We start from the raw sequence: 19,891 nt of genomic DNA, 5'->3' as shown, positions 1-19,891 counted from the left end.
GATATTAGCTTTGGGGTTTTCATAGATGGGCTTTGTTATGTTGAGGTATGTCCCTTCTAAACCTACTTTATTGAAGGTTTTTTTTTTTTTATCATGAATGGATGTTGTATTTTGTCAAATGCTTTTTTCTGTATCTACTGAAATGGGTTTATGGTTCTTATCCTTTCTTTTATTAATGTGGTATGAGGCATAAAATGTTTTTATTATATTTGTCTCACTTAGATCTCTGGTCATGGCCTTATCTTGTTGTTTCATTTGGGAAGAATTCCTCCTTCTTGGCATTTTTTCTAAAGTCTTTACCTTGTGATTGGAGACAAGATGGTGGAAGATAGGGGACCTCATTTCATCTGGTTTCCTGCATTTAGATAAATAACTATCAAATCATTCTGAAAACCTATTAATTCAACTTGACATGTAGTAAAATAATTGCTGGACTTCTACAAATAGAAAACTGATAACTTTTGCAAGGTAAGAAGTGTGGAGAAGTGAATCCGAGAATATATATATATATATATATATATATATATAATCAGCAGGGGAAGGGAGCCTCTATAAACCCACTACCAGAAAGTGATATAACCCCCAAGTAATATATCAGTATCTTTAGAATCTACTCTAATGTGGGGCTTCTCTGAAAAGTGCTCAGTTCTCTGAAAGGTGCTCAGTTGGCAAAGTGGAGCAGAATCCTAGGTGGTACTAGTGTGGTCTCAGGATCCCTGGGGGGTAGAACAGAGATGCCTGAGCCAATGGTATTCCTATGCACTGGACCTAGGAAGCCAGTAAGGGTCAGTGAGTCCAGGAGGGAATCTCAGCTCATTCACCATAAACCATGACCAACACCACAATCAGGCAAAATCTTTATTCCAGGGGCCTTGCAAATTAAAGAAAAATTGGTGGACCTCCACCTTCCTCCCTGGAGGGATGGCATGGGAGCATGAAACACCAGTCTACCACTTCCTGTGGGGGGGGCCCAGCAAAGGACAGAAAAGCAGGCCCCTCTACCTTCCCCTGGGAGGATGGATGCAGGCCCACACTGCAGACATCTGCACAGCTTAGCACACACAAAAGTGAAGATTGTTTGTCCCTAGGGGTTTGCTGAGGAGAGGGGACTGTGGTTTCTCTGCTCTGGGGCTCAAGATCCAGGCAGAGCCATTTTTGTTTTCATCCTCTAGAGAGGCACAGAAGCCCTGCAGGGTACAAAAGCCACATAGAGGAACCAACAGCATTAATTACACTGAGCCCAGGGCCCCAGCAAGGGGCGTTGCAACTCTGCCCAAGCAAAGACACCTGAGAATCAGGAGAGCAGGTCCTTACCTAAGAAGACCAGCTGAAACAACAGGGTAACACCAAGTTTACTGAACATACAGGACTGCAAAACTCCAGGGCTAGGAGAAAATAATATATTGAATTCAAGGTGTTTCTCTCATAATTCATTTATGTTTCCACTTAAAATTTTCCTTTACTTTTTTTTCCTTTTCAATTACTTTCCTATCAACTTTTTAAATCATTTTTAAGGTTCATTTTTTACATTTACATTTTATAGATATATTCTTCAGTTTTGGCTTCCTTTTACTATGTTCACTTTTTATTTTTGTATGTGTATTATTTGCTTTCTTTAAAATTTTGGGGTTTGCTCTCTTCTAAAAAACAAACCAAAATACACCAAGGACCAAGTGGATAATGCTGTACTGTCCACCTGGAGAATTATATTCTTTCTTCCCGCCCGCCCGCCCACCCACCTTTTTTTTTTTTTTTTTTTTTAATTTCTGACCTGTTTGGATTTATCTAGTGTGTATTTTCCTTGGGTCATGAGTAATATTTTTAATTTTGTTCACTCATTTATCCATTCTTCTTTGGGAAAAAATGACTATAAAGAGGAATTCACAATAAAAGAAAGAAACAGAGGTAATATTCTCTGCCACAGATCTAATTGATATGGATATAAGTAAAAAGCCAGAGCCTGAATTCAGGATAACAATTATAAAGTTACCAGCTGGGCTTGAAAAAACATAAAAGACAGCTAGCGACTCTCTTAGTGCAGAAATAAAATTAAATCAGGCCTAAATAAAAAATACTCTAACTGAGATGCAGTCTAAATCAGTTAGGAACACTATATCATACTTAAAGGGTCTATCCAATAAGAAAAACTAATAACTATAAATATTTATGCTCCTAACTTGGGAGCAGGCAGTTATATCAACCAATTAATAACCAAATTAAAGAAACACATTGATAATCATATAATAATAATAGTGAATTTTAACATCACACTCACAGCAATAGACAGATCATCAAAGCAGAAGATAAACAAGGAAACAAGGGAATTGAAGGGCACACTGGACCAGATGGACTTCATAGATACATACAGAACATTCTGTCCAAAAGCAGCAGAATGCACATTTTTCTCAGGTGCACATGGAACATTCTCCAGAATGGATCACATACTGGGTTGCAAATCAAGTCTCAACTGATATGAAAAGATTGGGATTATTCCCTGCATATTTTCAGAGTGCAGTCCTTTGAAACTTGAACTCAATCACAAAATGAAATTTGGAAGGAACTCAAATACTTGGAGGTTAAATAGCATCCTAGTAAAGAATGTATGGGTCAGGGCACCTGGGTGGCTCAGGTCATTATCTTGGGGGGTCCTGGGATCAAGCCCCACATTGGGCTTTCTGCTCAGCAGGGAGCCTGCTTCTCCCTCTCTCTGCCTGCCTTTCGGCCTACCTGTGATCTCTCTGTCAAATAAATAAATAAATATTAAATAAAGAATGTATGGGTCAACTAGGAAATTAAAGAAGAATTTTTTTTAAAAATCATGGGAACTCATTTTATGAGGCCAGCATCACCTTGACCCCAAAACCAGACAAGGGTCCCATCAAAAAAGAGAATTATAGACCAATATCCTTGATGAATACAGGTGCAAAAATTCTCACCAAAATATTAGCCAATAGGATCCAAAAGTACATTAAAAAGATTATTCACCACGACCAAGTGGGATTTATTCCAGGGCTGCAAGGTTGGTTCAACATCCTCAGATCAATCAATGTGAAACAATACATTGAAAAAAAAAAAAGAAAGAAAAAACAAGAACCACATGATACTCTCAGTAGGTGCTTGAAAAGCATTTGACAAAGTACAGCATCCCTTCCTGATCAAAACTCTTCAAAGTGTAGGGATAGAGGGCACATACCTCAATATTATCAAAGCCATCTATGAAAAACCCACAGCAAATATCATTCTCAATGGAGAAAAACTGAAAGCATTTCTGCTAAGGTCAGGAGCACGGCGGGGATGTCCAGTATCACCACTGTTATTCAACATAGTACTAGAAGTCCTAGCCTCAGCAGTCAGACCAAAAAGAAAAAAAAATTAAAGGCATCCAAATTGGCAAAGAAGAAGTCAAACTATCACTCTTTGCAGATGATATGATACTCTATGTGGAAAACCCAAAATACTCCACTCCAAATCTGTTAGAGCTTGTACAGGAATTCAGTAAAGTGTCCGGATATAAAATCAATGCACAGAAATCAGTTGCATTTCTTTACACCAACAACAAGACAGAAGAAAGAGAAATTAAGGAGTCAATCCCATTTACAATTGCACCCAAAACCATAAGATACCTAGGAATAAACCTAACCAAAGAGGCAAAGACTCTATAATCAGAAAACTATAAAATACTCATGAAAGAAATTGAGGAAGACACGAAGAAATGGAAAAATATTCCATGCTCCTGGATTGGAAGAACAAATATTATGAAAATGCCTATGCTACCTAAAGCAATCTACACATTTAATGCAATTCCTATCAAAGTACCATCCATCTTTTTCAAATAAATGGAACAAATAATCCCAAAATTTATATGGAACCAGAAAAGACCTCGAATAGCCAAAGAAATATTGAAAAAGAAAGCCAAAGTTTGTGGCATCACAATCCTGGACTTCAAGCTCTATTACAAAGCTGTCATCATCAAGACAGTGTAGTACTGGTACAAAAACAGACACATAGATCAATGGAACAGAATAAAGAGCCCAGAAATAGACCCTCAACTCTATGGTCAGCTAATCTTTGACAAAGCAGGAAACAATGTTCAATGGAAAAACGACAGCCTCTTCAACAAATGGGGTTGGGAAAATTGGACAGCCACATGCAGAAAAATGAAATTGGACCATTTCCTTACACCACACACGATAATAGACTCAAAATGGATGAAGGACCTCAATGTGAGAGAGAAATCCATAAAAATCCTTGAGAAGAAAATAGGGAGCAACCTCTTCGACCTCAGTCATAGCAACTTCTCCCTAGGAATATTGCCAAGGCAAGGGAAGCAAGGGCAAAAAAAAACTATTGGAACTTCATCAAGACCAAAAGCTTTTGCACAGCAAAGGAAACACTTAACAAAGCCAAAAGACAACTGACAGAATGGGAGAAGATGTTTGCAAATGACATATCAGATAAAGGGCCAGTATCCAAAATCTATAAAGAGCTTATCAAACTCAACACCCAAAGAACAAAGAATCCAATCAAGAAATGGGTAGAGGACATGAACAGACATTTCTGCAAAGAAGACATCCAGATGGCCAGCAGACACATGAAAAAGTGCTCCACATCATTTGGCATCAGGGAAATACAAATCAAAATCACAATGAGATACTACCTCACACCAGTCAGAATGGCTAAAATTAACAAGTCAGGAAATGACAGATGCTGGTGAGGATGCAGAGAAAGGGGAACCCTCCTACACTGTTGGTGGAAATGCAAGATGGTGCAACCAATCTGGAAAACAGCATGAGGGTTCCTCAAAAAGTTGAAAATAGAGCTACCTTATGACCCAGCAATTGTACTACTAGGTATTTACCCTAAAAATACAAACGTAGTGATCCGAAGGGGCAAATGCACCTGAATGTTTATAGCAACAATGTCCACAATAACCAAACAATGGAAAGAACCTAGATGTCCATCAACAGATGAATGGATAAAAAAGAAATATATATATATATATATATATATATATATATATATATATGAAAAGAATAAATGAAACAAGATGAGATAGGGAGGGAGACAAACCATAAGAGACTCTTACTGTCACAAAACAAACTGAGCGTGACCGGGGGGACGGGGAGAGGGAGAGGGTGGTGAGGCTATGGACATTAGGGAGGGTATAGCTATGGTGAGTGCTGTGAAGACTGTAAACCTGGCAATTCACAGACCTCTACCCCTAGGGCTAATAATACATTATATGTTTATAAAAGAATAAAAAATAAATTTAAAAAACAAAAAAAATTCTACTTAAAAAAGTATGGAAACTATTGAGAATTAAAACACATCTGTTCAAAACCTTTGGGATACAGCAAAAGTGGTCTTCATAGGACTGCCTTTCTAATAAATAGAAAACTCTAATAAACTCTAATAAGTAGAACTCTCTCTATAAATGAGAAAAGTCTCAAATACACAACTTAACATTACACCTAAAGGAGCTGGAGAAAGAACAATAAATAAAGCCTAAACCAAGCAAGAGATGAGAAGTAATATTAGAGCAGAACTCAGTGAAATAGAAACCAGAAGGACATTTGAATACATCAATGAAACTAGAAGCTTGTTCTTTGAAAGACTGAACAAAATCAATAAACCTGTAGCCAGACTTATCAAAAAGAAAATAGAAAGGACCCAAATTAATAAAAACATGAATGAAAGAGGAGACATCATGATCAGCAACAAGGAAACACAATTTTAAAAACATATAATGAGCAACTGTATGCCAACAAATTAGGCAATCTAGAAGAGATAGATGCATGCCTGGGAACTTATAAACTAAGAAAACTGAAACAGGAGGAAATAGAAAACTTTAACAGGCCCATAACCAGCAAGGAAAATTAAACAGTAATCAATAACCTCCCAACAAACAAGAGTTCTGGGCCAGATGATTCCCAGGGGAAATCTACAAAATATTTAAAGAAGAAATAATACTTATTTTTCTGAAGCTATTTCAAAAAATAGAAATGGAAGTAATATATCCAAACTCATTCTATGAGGCCAGGATTGCCTTCATCCCAAAACCAGACAAAGACCCCAGCAAAAAGGAGAATTACAGAACAATATCCTTAATGAACATGGATGTCAAAATACTTCCAAGATATGAGCCAATAGGATCCAACAGCACATTAAAAGCATTACTCACCAGGACTAAGTGGGATTTATTCCTGGGCTGCAAGGGTGGTTCAACATTCACAAATCAATCAATGTGATTTATCACAATAGTAAAAGAAGGGACAAGAACCATATGATCTTCTTATTGATGTAGAAAAAGCACTTGATAAAATATAGCATCCTTTCTTGATTAAAACTCTCCACAGTGTAGGGATAGAGGGAACATGCCTCCATATCATAAAATTCATTTACAAAAAGCCCACAGCGAATATCACTCTCAATGAGGAAAAATAGAACTTTTCCCCTAAGGACAGGGACATGAAAGGGATGTCCACTTTCATCTCTGTTGTTCAACATAGTACTAGAGGTTCTAGCCTCCACAGTCAGACAACCAAAAGAAATAAAGGGCATTCAAATTAGCAAAATAGAAGTCAAAGTCTCACTCATCACAGATGACATGATACTTTACATGGAAAACCCAAAAGACCCCCCCCCCATTGTGAGAACTCATACAGCAATTCAGCAATGTGGCAGAAAATAAAATCACTACACAGAAATCAGTTGCATTTTTTACACTAACAATGAAAGATAAATTAAGGAATTAATCCTATTTGCAATTGAACCAAAAAACACAAGATTTTGGTTAGGAATAAACCTAACCAAAGAGATAAAGGATCTGTACTCTAAAAGCTACAGAACACTTATGAAAGAAATTGAGATAGACATGAAGAAATGGAAAAACATTCCATGTTCATGGTTTGGAAGAATAAATATTGTTAAAATATATATGCTACCCAGAGAAATCTACACATTCAATGCAATTCCTATCAAAATGAGATCAACATTTTTCACAGAGCTGTAACAAATAATCCTAAAATATGTATGGAACCAGAAAAGACACAAATAGCCAGAGGAATGTTGAAAAAGGAAACCAAAACTCATGGCATCACAATGTCTCACTCACTTCAGGCTATATTAAAAGGTTGTGATCAAGACATTATGGTACTGGCACAAAAACAGAAACATAGTTCAGTGGAAGAGAGAGAGAACAAGAAATGGAGCCTCAAATCTATGGTCAGCTAATCTTTGACAGAACAGGAAAGAACATCCAATGAGAAAACGAATAGACTCTTCAATAAATGGTGCTGGGAATATTGGACAGCCACATGCAGAAGAATGAAACTGGACCAGTCTTTTAAACCATATACCAAGATAAACTCAAAATGGCTGAGACAGGAATCCCTCAATATCCTAGAAGAGAACACAGGCAGCAACCTCTTCAATCTTGGCCACAGCAAGTTCTTGCTAGACACCTCTCCAAAGTCTAGGTAAAAAAATAAAAAAAATGAAATTTTAGGACTTCATCAAGATAAAAAGTTTCTGCACAGCAAATGAAACAGTCAACTTTTAAACTTTTTAGTTTAAAAGCAAACTACAGAATGAGAGAAGATATTTGCAAATGACATACCTGATAAAGAGTGAGTATCCAAGGTCTATTAAGAACTTCTCAAACCACTCACTGAAGAAAAAAATAATTGAGTCATGAAATGGGCAGAAGACATGAACAGACATTTCTCCAAAGAAGACATGTAAATAGCCAGCAAAGACGAGAAAATATGGTCCATATCACTTGCCATCAGGGAAATATAAATTGAAACCACAATGAGCTACTACCTTACAGCAGTCAGAATGACTAAAATCAATGAGACAGGAAGCAACAAATGTTGATGGGAGTGTGGAGAAAGGGGAACTGTCTTACACCATTTGTGAGCATGCAAATTGGTAAAGCCACTTTGGAAAACAGTATGGAGTTTCCTCAAGAAGTCAAAAATAGAGCTACCCTATGGCCCAGGCATTGTGCTATTGGGTATTTACCTTAAAGTTACAAATGTAGTGATCTGAAGGAGCACCTATACCCCAATGTTCATAGCAGCAATGTTCACAATAGTCAAACTGTGGAAAGAGCCAGGATATCCAAGAGCAGATGAATGGTTAAATAAGGTGTAGTATATATACACAGTGTAATATTACTCAACCTCCAGAAAGGACATTTACCCTTTGCATGGATGTGGATAGAACTGGAGGGTATTATGCTGAGTGAAATAAGTCAATCAGAGAAAGAAAATTATCATATGTTTTCACACATTTGTGGGATATAGGAAACAGCCCAGAGGATCATATGAGAGGGGAGGGTAAAGTAAATTGAAGTCATCAGAGAAGGAGAAAAACCATGAGAGACTCTTAAGTGTAGGAAACAAACTGAGGGCTCCTAGAGAGGATGTTAGTGAGGGGATGGAATTTGGTGATGCATATTACAGAGGGCATATGATGTGATGAGCCCTGGATATTATAACAACTGATAAAGTGTTGAACATTTCATCTGAAACTAATGATGCACTACTATGTTGGCTAATTGAATTTAAGCTAAAAAAAAAAAATCTATTACATTTTCAGGTTGTGCTTTCGTATCAGTAAGTTTGATTTGCTGACTCTAATTGTCTGCATTGGTTTCAATTTTCATGTAAACGACAGTCAAGCCTTAAAAGCAGGTATGCATGGATAAGTAAATAAATAGCTCCACACTGAGGAAAGAAGAAGAAGAAGAAGAAGAAGAAGGAGGAGGAGGAGGAGGAGGAGGAGGAGGAGGAGGAGGAGGAAGAGGAAGAGGAGAAGAAGAAAATGGGGAAGAAGAAGAAGGAGGAGCAGGAGAGGGGGAGGGGAGGAGGGGGGAGTAGAAGAAGAGGAAGAAACCCGAGGAATAGCACCAGCTTCTTCAACTCTATGCCCTCCCAGTTGCATTGCCATTTACTTTTGAAGCAAATCCTAATTAAAATGACTGAATCATTAATCAAAATTATTGCTAGACAGGGACGCCTGGGTGGCTCAGTTGGTTAAGCAGCTGCCTTTGGCTCAGGTCATGATCCCAGCGTCCTGGGATCGAGTCCCACATCGGGCTCCTTGCTCCGCAGGGAACCTGCTTCTCCCTCTGACTCTGCCTTCCACTTTGTCTGCCTGTGCTCGCTCTCACTCGCTCTCTCTCTGACAAATAAATAAATAAAATCTTTAAAAAAAAAATTATTGCTAGACAGACTCTGCAGAAAAATTTTAAGTGCTCAGTGCAGTACATCTCTGGTCCATTCCACTTCTTCAAAGCTTAGCAATTTTAACACACAACTTCTAGCCAGAATAAGGACAAATAACAATGTACTTCCCACTTCAAGATAATTCCTATCACATGATTAGTTTCTTGGAAATTTCTTCCTGCCCTGTAGCTACAGCAGAATTTCTTGTATTAATATAAATCTAGGGGCGCCTGGGTGGCTCAGTGGTTTAAAGCCGCTGCCTTCAGCTCAGGTCATGATTGCAGGGTCCTGGGATCAAGCCCCGCATGGGGCTACTGCTCAGCAGGGTGCCTGCTTCCTTCTCTCTCTCTCTCCTGCCTCTCTGCCTACTTGTGATCTCTCTCTGTGAAATAAATAAATAAAATCTTTAAAAAATATATAAATCTAATTTCACTTTAGAATATGACTGGTAAGTTGCTTACTGTCCAACACAGATACTTATCACCTCCCTTTTTGTTTGAATTTTTTAAGTTCTTTTTTTTTTTAATTTATTTTTGGCATAACAGTATTCATTATTTTTATTTTTTCACCACACCCAATGCTCCATGCAATCTGCGCCCTCTATAATAACCACCACCTGATACCCCAACCTCCCACCCACCCGCCAATTCAAACCCCTCAGATTGTTTTTCAGAGTCCATAGTCTCTCATGATTCACCTCCCCTTCCAATTTACCCCAACTCCCTTCTCCTCTCTAACTCCCCATGTCCTCCAAGCTTTTTGTTATGCTCCACAAATAAGTGAAACCATATGATAATTGACTCTCTCTGCTTGACTTATTTCACTCAGCATAATCTCTTCCAGTCCCGTCCATGTTTCTACAAAAGTTGGGTATTCATCCTTTCTGATGGAGGCATAATACTCCATAGTGTATATGGACCACATCTTCCTTATCCATTCATCCATTGAAGGGCATCTTGGTTCTTTCCATGGCCATTGGTGCTATAAACATTGGGGTACAGATGGCCCTTCTTTTCACTACATATGTATCTTTGGGGTAAATACCCAGGAGTGCAATGGCAGGGTCTTAGGGAAGTTCTATTTTTAATTTCTTGAGGAATCTCCACACTGTTCTCCAAAGAGGCTGCACCAACTTGCATTCCCACCAACAGTGTAAGAAGGTTCCCTTTTCTCTACATCCCCTCAAACACATGTTGTTTCCTATCTTGTTAATTTTGGCCATTCTAACTGGTGTAAGGTGATATCTCAATGTGGTTTTAATTTGAATCTCCCTGAGGGCTAGTGATGATGAACATTTTTTCATGTGTCTGATAGCCATTTGTATGTCTTGATTGGAGAAGTGTCTGTTCATATCTTCTGCCCATTTTTTGATATGCTTGTCTGTTTTGTGTGTGTTGAGTTTGAGGAGTTCATTATAGATCCTGGATATCAACCTTTTTTCTGTACTGTCATTTGCAAATATCTTCTCCCATTCCGTGGGTTGCCTCTTTGTTTTTTTTTTTTTTTTTTTTTGACTGTTTCTTTTGCTGTGCAGAAGCTTTTGATTTTGATGAAGTCCCAAAAGTTTATTATTTTTTCTTTTGTTTCCTTTGCCTTTGGAGACATATCTTGAAAGAAGTTGCTGTGGCTGATATCGAAGAGATTACTGCCTATGTACTGCCTTTGTTTGCATTTTTTAAAAGGAGTTAAGTTATTTTAGATATTATTAGGGATAACATAACATGAGATTTATTTGTCTGCAAAATACCTTTGTAAAATTAACTCTGAAAAATTATCATTTTTATTCATTAATTCTAACTTAACTACAGGGTCCCTACTCCTTAATTCTGTAAAAAGTCTTCTAGCAAAAATAAAACCTTAAATTCAAAAAAAGAATTAAATAAATAAATAAAAGTCTCTGCCTTCTTCTATGTGGTAGAAAAACCAGTTATGTTTCTTGCTCTTAAGAGTAATGGCTTTATGAAAAAGAAGTCATATAGTGCCCAGGGCCTGGCACTTCAGGCAGTGTCTCTGGTGTGTGCAGCATTTGCTCTGCTATCGTGTTTTGGCTTTTCTTTTTTTTTTTTTTTTAATATTTTATTTTATTTATTTGACAGAGAGAAATCACAAGTAGGCAGAGAGGCAGGCAGAGAGAGAGCAGGAAGCAGGCTCCCTGCTGAGCAGAGAGCCCGATGTGGGACTCGATCCCAGGACCCTGAGATCATGACCTGAGCCGAAGGCAGCGGCTTAACCACTGAGCCACCCAGGCGCCCCACGTGTTTTGGCTTTTCTATCCAACGGATCAGTTGTCTGCAGAGGCTTTCCTTACTTGCTGTGGATAGTGTTTGATCTTTGGCCATAATGTTGTGAGTTTTAACTAGGTGTGCTCTCATCTGCTTGTTAAATGAGAATGGATACTGCTTTCTCTAGAACTGAAGCCCTGCAAAACTCTCTGGTCAAAAGATGTCGCGTCGGGGGCGCCTGGGTGGCTCAGTGGGTTAAGCCGCTGCCTTCGGCTCAGGTCATGATCCCAGCGTCCTGGGATCGAGTCCCACATCGGGCTCTCTGCTCAGCGGGGAGCCTGCTTCCTCCTCTCTCTCTGCCTGCCTCTCTGTCTACTTGTGATTTCTGTCTGTCAAATAAATAAAATCTTTAAAAAAAAAAAAAGATATCGTGTGGGCAAGGTTTTCTGCTGGTCCTCTGGGGAGGGAGTCTTATGTACTGGGCCTGAGGCAAGCTTGACTGAGAAGGGTGGTCTGCCCAGAGCACAGGGGTATGGAACTTGGGATAAGTACGTTAGGCAGTTTGTGTTGGCATTTTGCTGCTTCCCACAGGTAGCTCTGTGTTTATTGTGAGGATTCAAGTGTGAGAAATGGCACCAGCCATCTCTGCTGTCCCTGGAGAGGCATCTCTGATCACTGCCTCTCAAGGAAGCACTCTGAGAAGAGTGAATAATCTCTCTACTTGTGTCCCAGCTTTTTTCAGATCACTTGCTTCCAGGTTTTTTGTCTATCTTTTCACCAGGAGCAGGCTCTCTCCCAGCCAATCATGCTGACCTTCAAAACTACAGTCTTTATATTTTTTTAATTTAAATTCAATTATCCAAAAACTCCAGTATTCAGAGATGTGATGTGGGCAAGGCTTTTTGCTGTTCTTCTGGGGGAGGAGCCTGCCAAGTCTCGCTGAGTTCTTCTACTTTTCTTTCCAGCCTGGTGAGCATCTTTGCAATCATTAATTTAAATTCCTTATCAGACATATTGCTTATCTCCATTTCATTTAGTTATTTTTCTGAAGTTTTGTCTTACTTTTTCTTTTAAAGCATATTACTCTGACTCTACCATTTTGCTTGACTCTCTGTGTTTGTTTTTATGGATTAAGCAGAACAGCTACTTCTCTTAAATGTAAAGGAATCTCCTTGTGTAGTATATGTGTATACATGTCAAGCTTGCCTCAGGCCCAACACATAATACTCCCTCCCCAGAGGACCAGCAGAAACCCTTGCCCACACCACATCTTTTGACCAGAGAGTTTTGCAGGGCTTCAGTATATGAGTATACATCCCCTTTGTAGTATATGTGTGTTTAGTGACTTTTCTGGTTGGGTGAAGCTGTGGCTGGTATGGGCTGGAGGTTCTGGGGCCCTCCACATTATTAGCACCTTGGAAGGGCAGCTAAAGTTGAAGTGGGTGCAGAGCGTGTTGATCAGTGCAGCCCCTGGGTTCTTCATGCATTGGGTGTCCTGACAAGACAGCTAAGGCTAAAGTAGGTGTAAACTAGGGTGTCCCAGTGCTCTCCCCATAGATGGTGTCCTGGAGGGGTCCTAGAGCTGAGGTGACATGTGGCCTGGGAGTTCCCATGGCTCTCCATGCAGCAAGTACCCAGGCAGTACAACTAAAGCTAAAGTGGATGTAGGCTGGGAGATCCTAGGGCTTTTTGTGAATAATGCAACCTGAAGTACAGCTGAAGCTTAAATGTATGCAAGCCAGGGTGTCCTGGAATGGTCTGTGCAGAGGATATACTAGTGGAGTGGTTGGCACTGAGGTGGTACAAAGCCCAGGAGGTTCCTGTGGTCCATACACAAAGATACCCTGACAGAATAGCTAAAAGTAAAGTGGGTGCAAGCTGGGAGGACCTGGAGCTCTATGCACAGAAGGTATATTGTCAGGATAGCTGAAGCTAAAGTGGATCCAAAGTGATGTGGGCCTGGAATGTTCTGGTGTGCTTTGCACCTGTGGCCACTTGGGGGGGCTGGCTATGGTTGATATGGGCCCAGGGCTTCTAACTAGGGTTTTCTGAGGCAGCAGGCCAGCTATAGAAACCAGACCCTGCTCTTACCTGTTCTTTTAACATGGAGGGAGAGCATAAACCCAAACGTTCTCCAGTCCTTCTGACTTAGAATTCTTTCAGCTCCTTTGGCCTTTGAAATTACACCTTTCTTTTGTGCCCCAAAGCTACCAGGGCTGGTGTAGGCTTGTGGACCAAGGGATCACTGAGGCGGCAAGCTAGCTATGCATCAGGATGTTGCTTCATTTTGCACTTTCAAGGTGGAGTGAACTAAACCATGCATTTCTCCAGTTTTTCTGACCTGGAGCAGCTCTTCCGTCATTTGGCCGAGTTCTAGTGCTGTATCTTTTATATATGGTAGTTGCTTTTTTAAACCAGTTTGTGTGTGTGTGTGTGTGTGTGTGTGTGTGTGTGTGTGTGTGTGTGTGTGTGTTTTCCCTGTGCCCAAGGACAGAGGACTCTGTTCCTCGTACCTTAGTACTATCACTTTTCAATGCTATTTGCAGTGTCAGGAGTGGGAGTTCCCTTTATTACAATGTGTTCATCTCTTTTTTCTCTTTGGCCATTATATCTTTTGTTGTGTAGAGGCAGTTCAGTCAGCCCTAAGTCCTTCTTCAAGAGGAATTGTTCTATAAATCAGTGTAATTTGGTATGTTCCCTGAAGGAGGTAAGTTCAGGGTCTTCCTATGTAGTCATCTTGGACAAGACACTGTCTCTAGGAATTTAGCCATTTCTTCTAGGTTGTTTAGTATTGAAAAATATTTTATAGTGAAAAATATTTTCATAGTGGAAAATATTTTATTTATTTTTATTTATTAAAATATTGTTGAAAGACAATGTTACATTAGTTTTAGGTGTACAATATAGTGTCTGGACAACTATATTCTCACTGCAAGTGTAGTTACCATCTGTCTCCATACAATGTTAGCACAATACCACTGACTATATTCCCTATGCTATGCGTTTCATCCCCATGACTTATTTTTTTCATAACTGAGGGCTTGTATTTTCCACTTCCCTTCACCCATTTTGCCCACTCTCCCCTCTAACAACCACCAATTTGCTCTTGGTATTTATGGGCTTATTTCTGCTTTGTTTATTTTGTTTTGTTTTGTTTTTTAGATTCCACATATAAATAAAATTATATAGTACTTGTCTTTCTCTGTCTCAATTATTTATGGTCTCACTTGTTTACGGTTTTAGACTGTGTTTGGAAAGACACACTTTATAGCACTGCCAAGTCATGTGAAATGAAATCCTATCCCTTTCCTCCAAATTCCCCCTCTATTGGCAATTCTGGTTATTTTTCCTGAGTTCATATTATTCTCATACTTACCAGCACTATAGCAGTGGGCAAACTAACACCTGGGCATCTTCCCTACCTGTCTGTTTCATGCTGGCTTCATCCAATATTAACTCTTTAAGAGTTAATTGGCTGTCCCAATTTACCCATTGTTCAAATTTTTAGAAGCAATCAGCATGGTAGCTGTTTCTAAGGCTACCTTGGAGTTTGTTGGCAGTTAAATATATTTCCTTTCCATTTTTTTTTTCTTAAGTGCTTTGACTTTTAGTAATGTACTGTAATTGCTTTATGGGAATTACTGTACACTTAGACATGATTAACATGTGTTTAGAAATGTTAGGAAAATACTGAATATTTTTTGGTCATGTGCCTCAAGAGTGATTAAGACACTGGGAAGTCTTGCAGTATATGTATTAATGGGGCCTCTGAGATTATGTATTAATTCACTCAAAGGGACCAATACAATTGGAGCTAATTTCTCTTGTAGTTGAGTACTAGTGAGAAGGTAAGAAATCTAAAGAAAGAGGCCCCATTATATTGTCATAATTAGCTTCATATTGTCTTTTTTTTAAGATTTTATTTATTTTTTGACAGAGAGATCACAAGCAGGCAGAGAGGCAGGTAGAGAGAGAGGAGGAAGCAGGCTCCCTGCTGAGCAGAGAGCCCAATGCGGGGCTCAATCCCTGGACCCTGAGATCATGACCTGAGCCAAAGGCAGTGGCCTAACCCACTGCCACCCAGGCGCCCCGAGCTTCATATTGTCTTAATTAGCTTTCTAATCAGCCTTGACAGGCAATATCCACTTCATTATACTAGAATTGGTACATGTAATGTATGCCAATTTATCATCCAAACTGTTTAATAACTGTAATTTAGTGTGGTTTATATTTATGTTAGAATACCAAACTATGTGCTAAGAGGTTGGAATTCTCACATGCAAACTAGGCACAAATTTAGTACACTCTCTGTAACTTTTTAATCTGATGGCAATAAATATATCTCTCCCCAATTCATTTGCTAATTTTCCCTCTTCAAATTTTCAATCAAATTTCTGTTTGATTTTCAAGTTTTTACAATGTTTGTGTCTAGAAATAATAAAGATAAAATGTCTTCTCTTTTTACATCATATTCTAATTATAAAAGCAATACTTAATATTTTGAAGAAATTTTCGAATAAAGAAAAATCACTCATAATCCTCTCACATAGAATAATTCTCTTATTAATATTTTGATGTATCTATTTCTTAGCATTTTTTCTAAATTTATATATAGACTTTCTTCCACAAAATTGGGATTACATTATATAGAGTCTGTATCCCTTTTTCTTTTAGCATTATATTGTGAGCATTTCCCACATCCTAAAATTTTAAAATAATGTGATTTTTATTGGCAAATTATATTTAATTAAATGTGATAACTATTTTTAGTCAGAATTTACACGTCTCTTTTCTGCTGTCAATATCATTTTTTAAATTTAATATATGTGCTTAAAACTTATCTCCAACTAATCCTCCATATAAATTATCTAAACCTCTGGTGACACCTCTTCTTTTCTCATCTGTTGTGAATATCTGAATATTCTAAAATAAAGTGGTAATAGATGTAGAAAGAGAAGAGAGAAAATTGAAGCAGTGGTAGGAAATACTCATCAGGTTTGTTATAAGTTGGGAATTGTTATTAACCATCTGTGGCCTTAAAAAAAGGTGTAATAATAGTGGAAATATTTATAATGATTGAGTAAAAAAAGAGATTCGTTTATTGTTTTAAAAATGCATTTTTGGGCACCTGGGTGGCTCAGTCAGTTCAGTGTCTGCCTTCAGCTTAAGTCATGATTCCAGGGTCCTGGGATTGAGCCTGGCATCAGACTCACTGCTCAGTGAGGAGCCTGCTTCTCCCTCTCCCCCTCCTGCTGCTTCCCCTGTTTGTGCTCTCTTTCTGTGTCAAATAAATAAATAAAATCCTTAAAAAAGTGAAAATTCATTTTGACATCATCAAGAAATAAAATGTCTATTGTTAATGTCTTGGTACTAAGAAAAAGACTGTTTGGGGTATTTCTTTGCTACCTATTGTTGATCCTTTACCCGTTCATTCTCTATCTTCATAAAGCCATGGGAATAAAGAAGAGTTCTCCTGCAGAGGAATACAACTTGCCGTGGACTGGTTTCTAGACAAAGGCCATAAAGATATTACTGTATTTGTGCCTGCATGGAGAAAAGAGCAATCCCGCCCTGATGCACCAATTACAGGTACGATTTCAAATAGGACATTTCTTCTCATCCAGAGGAAAAGCTAACAAGATAGTTTAGGGAGAGGTTGATTGTCCCAACATAATTATTTTTCTAAGTTTATTAAGTATCTTAAAATGTCTTGTATTAAGTAGATTTTTAAACATTATTTTTCCTAATCCAAATAAAACCATTATTATGCTGTGGCATATGGCAGTTAAATTGAGACAACTTCAATTTAGCAAGTAATAAAGCAAGCTGTTGAAAAACAAAGGAGTGCTTTCTATTTGACAATATACTTCAGACTAAAGGGGGATGAACATGGTTATGAGTGTGACTGTGTTTTCCAAAAGAATAAAGAAACCATGATAGAAAATGGATCACATTCTGTACCAGAGGAGTGATTGTGAGATTTGCAAAATATAAGGTAAAATATATAGAGAGAAAAGTCCCATTACAGTCAGAACCAACTTATCCATGAAACACAGCAGGCCCATTGCCCAGGGCCATGATACATTTAGGATCCTACAAAGATGTTTTGAAGCACAGGCAAGATGTCATAGTAAGAGGACCCTAAGCTCATCCCATGCCATGTTTGCAACTAGATATCACTTACATTCATGTCAATAAACAAAAGTGATCTGAAGACTGGCAGAACAACTCCATAACTAAATGTAGAGAAGAAGCCACATCAGAGAGGTTAGGAAGGGCAGAAATGGTAGTTTAGTCTGGAGCAGCCTGAAAGAGGGAGGGAACTATGGTTGCAGAGAGGGAAAAGCACCAGGGAGCCCACACAGGGAAAACAAATCCCCATAATGTCTGTCTTTGAATATCAGAGGGGCTGAATTCTGTGAGTTTATATAACCAGCAAGACTTTGAGCCTAAAGCTTTAAAAGTCCACTGACTCAGCCAGCAATGGGTGAGCTGGGAGGGCAAGTGATAGCTGGGTCTCCATCCTTAAAGAGACATCAGCCCAAGGAGAGGCAATATAGAAGCAACATCTTACAAAACAGGAGGAAGATTTGTCTATACTGATTTTGGAGAATGTTGGGGGACATCTCTGGGAGCAAAGGAACTGACAGTCACCATTTTCATTCCCCACCCTCCAACATAAACAGAACCACCTACAGGAGGCTGTACTGCAAAGACACTTGTTACCTAACCTCCTAGCAGTGTGCCCTGCCCAGGAGTTCTCTTGAGGACTTGCTTTTCCTAAGTCTTCTGGCCTTGGCCCTAGGCTTAGTGCAAATTTTGTTAATGCCACAGGTGCCCCACCAAGTCAGCCATGTGCACATATATCCTGTGCCTCAAACACCACAATCAGTACCTGGTCGCTGCACACATGGATGGCAAACACCTCTGGCTGCTGCCACAGTTGTGTGCTGCAACCCTGTCATCACACTTTGAGAAACTGGCTTAGGTAAGTACACATTTTAATAATGTCACATATGCCCTGCCCACATGACACCAGCCACCTTGACTTTCAGCCGCTGATTGCACAGCCAGCAGGTGTTCCTTTCTACCACCTCGGCCACATGCCCAGCTCCCAGCCACTGCCACTAACACGTGCTATGCCTTTGGTCACAAATGTACTTTGAGGGATCTGACCTAGGACTAGTAACTCACTAAAAATTTTGCTAACACTGCTACCTAACCCTGAACCCTTGTACAGTCTCATCCCCTCAGGGATGGCCTACCTGGGTCTCACTAACACCACAAAGAGCAAGCACAGCCCACAGCAGGCACAGAATCAGTGCAGAAGCTTAGACTGAAAGGGAAAGCTACTCAAACACAATAGCCAGATGCAAACAACACACATGGGAAAATCCCATCAAGTGCCAGGTTCTGATGAATATCAGATGAATATCAGTGCTGGACACTACAGGATCTCCTCTTTATAAAGCCACTACGTTCAGGAGCAGAGAGCAGAGCTGACTTTTCTAACACAAACAGGTAAACCAAATGAGGAGACAGACAAGTTTGTCCCAAATGAAAGAATCGGAGAAAATCACAGCAAAACTAAGCAAAACAGAAATAAGTAGTATACCTGATAGAGAATTTAAAGCAATGTTCATAAAAGTGTGCACTGGACTTGACACTAGAGTGGACAATATCTGTGAGACCTTTAACAAAGAGATTTTAAAAAAGAACCAATCAGAGATGAAGAACTCAATAAATGAAATTATGCAGAAATCAATGGCTTTCTTATACTCTAACAATGAAAATACAGAAAGGGAAATTAGAGAATCGATTCCATTTACTATAGCACCAAGAACCATAGATACCTGGGAATAAACCTAACCAAAGAGGTAAAGGATCAGTACTTGAGGAACTACAGAACACTCATGAAAGAAATTGAAGAAGACACAAAAGATGGAAGACCATTCTATGCTCTTGGATCGGAAGAATAAACATTGTTAAAATATCTATACTGCCTAGAGCAATCTATACTTTTAATGCCATTCAATCAAAATTCCACCGGTATTCTTCAAAGAGCTGGAGCAAATAATCCAAAATTTGTATGGAATCAGAAGAGACCCCGAATCGCTAAGGAAATGTTGAAAAACAAAATTAAAACTGGGGCATCAAGTTCCCTGATTTCAAGCTTTACTACAAAGCTGTGATCACCAAAACAGCATGGTACTGGCATCAAAACAGATACATAGATCAGTGGAACAGAGTAAAGAGCCCAGATATGTACCCTCAACTCTATGGTCAAATAATCTTCAACAAAACAGGAAAAAATATACAGTGGAAAAAAGATGGTCTCTTCAATAAATGGTGCTGGGAAAACTGGGCAGCTATATGTAGTAGAATGAAACTCGACCATTGTCTTACACTGTACACAAAGATAAACTCGAAATGGAT

General features: G+C 38.9%; 1 protein-coding gene across 8 annotated transcripts in view; it reads left to right on the top strand.

Annotated features, from left to right (window-relative positions):
• ZC3H12B (zinc finger CCCH-type containing 12B) overlaps positions 1-19,891 on the top strand; it is a 596,951-nt gene that overhangs the window by 553,469 nt on the left and 23,591 nt on the right. For all 8 annotated transcript variants that reach the window (XM_082715906.1, XM_082715905.1, XM_082715899.1 and 5 more), the window contains one exon: positions 16,905-17,044. In XM_082715906.1, coding sequence (XP_082572032.1) covers positions 16,905-17,044 — 140 coding nt within the window. The remainder of the gene's footprint in view (positions 1-16,904; positions 17,045-19,891) is intronic.

Source organism: Mustela nivalis, assembly GCF_964662115.1.
Source record: "Mustela nivalis genome assembly, chromosome: X".
Classification (NCBI taxonomy): Eukaryota; Metazoa; Chordata; class Mammalia; order Carnivora; family Mustelidae; genus Mustela; species Mustela nivalis.
The sequence above is the reverse complement of the archived record's forward strand: the minus strand, read 5'-3'. Positions and strand labels throughout refer to the sequence as shown.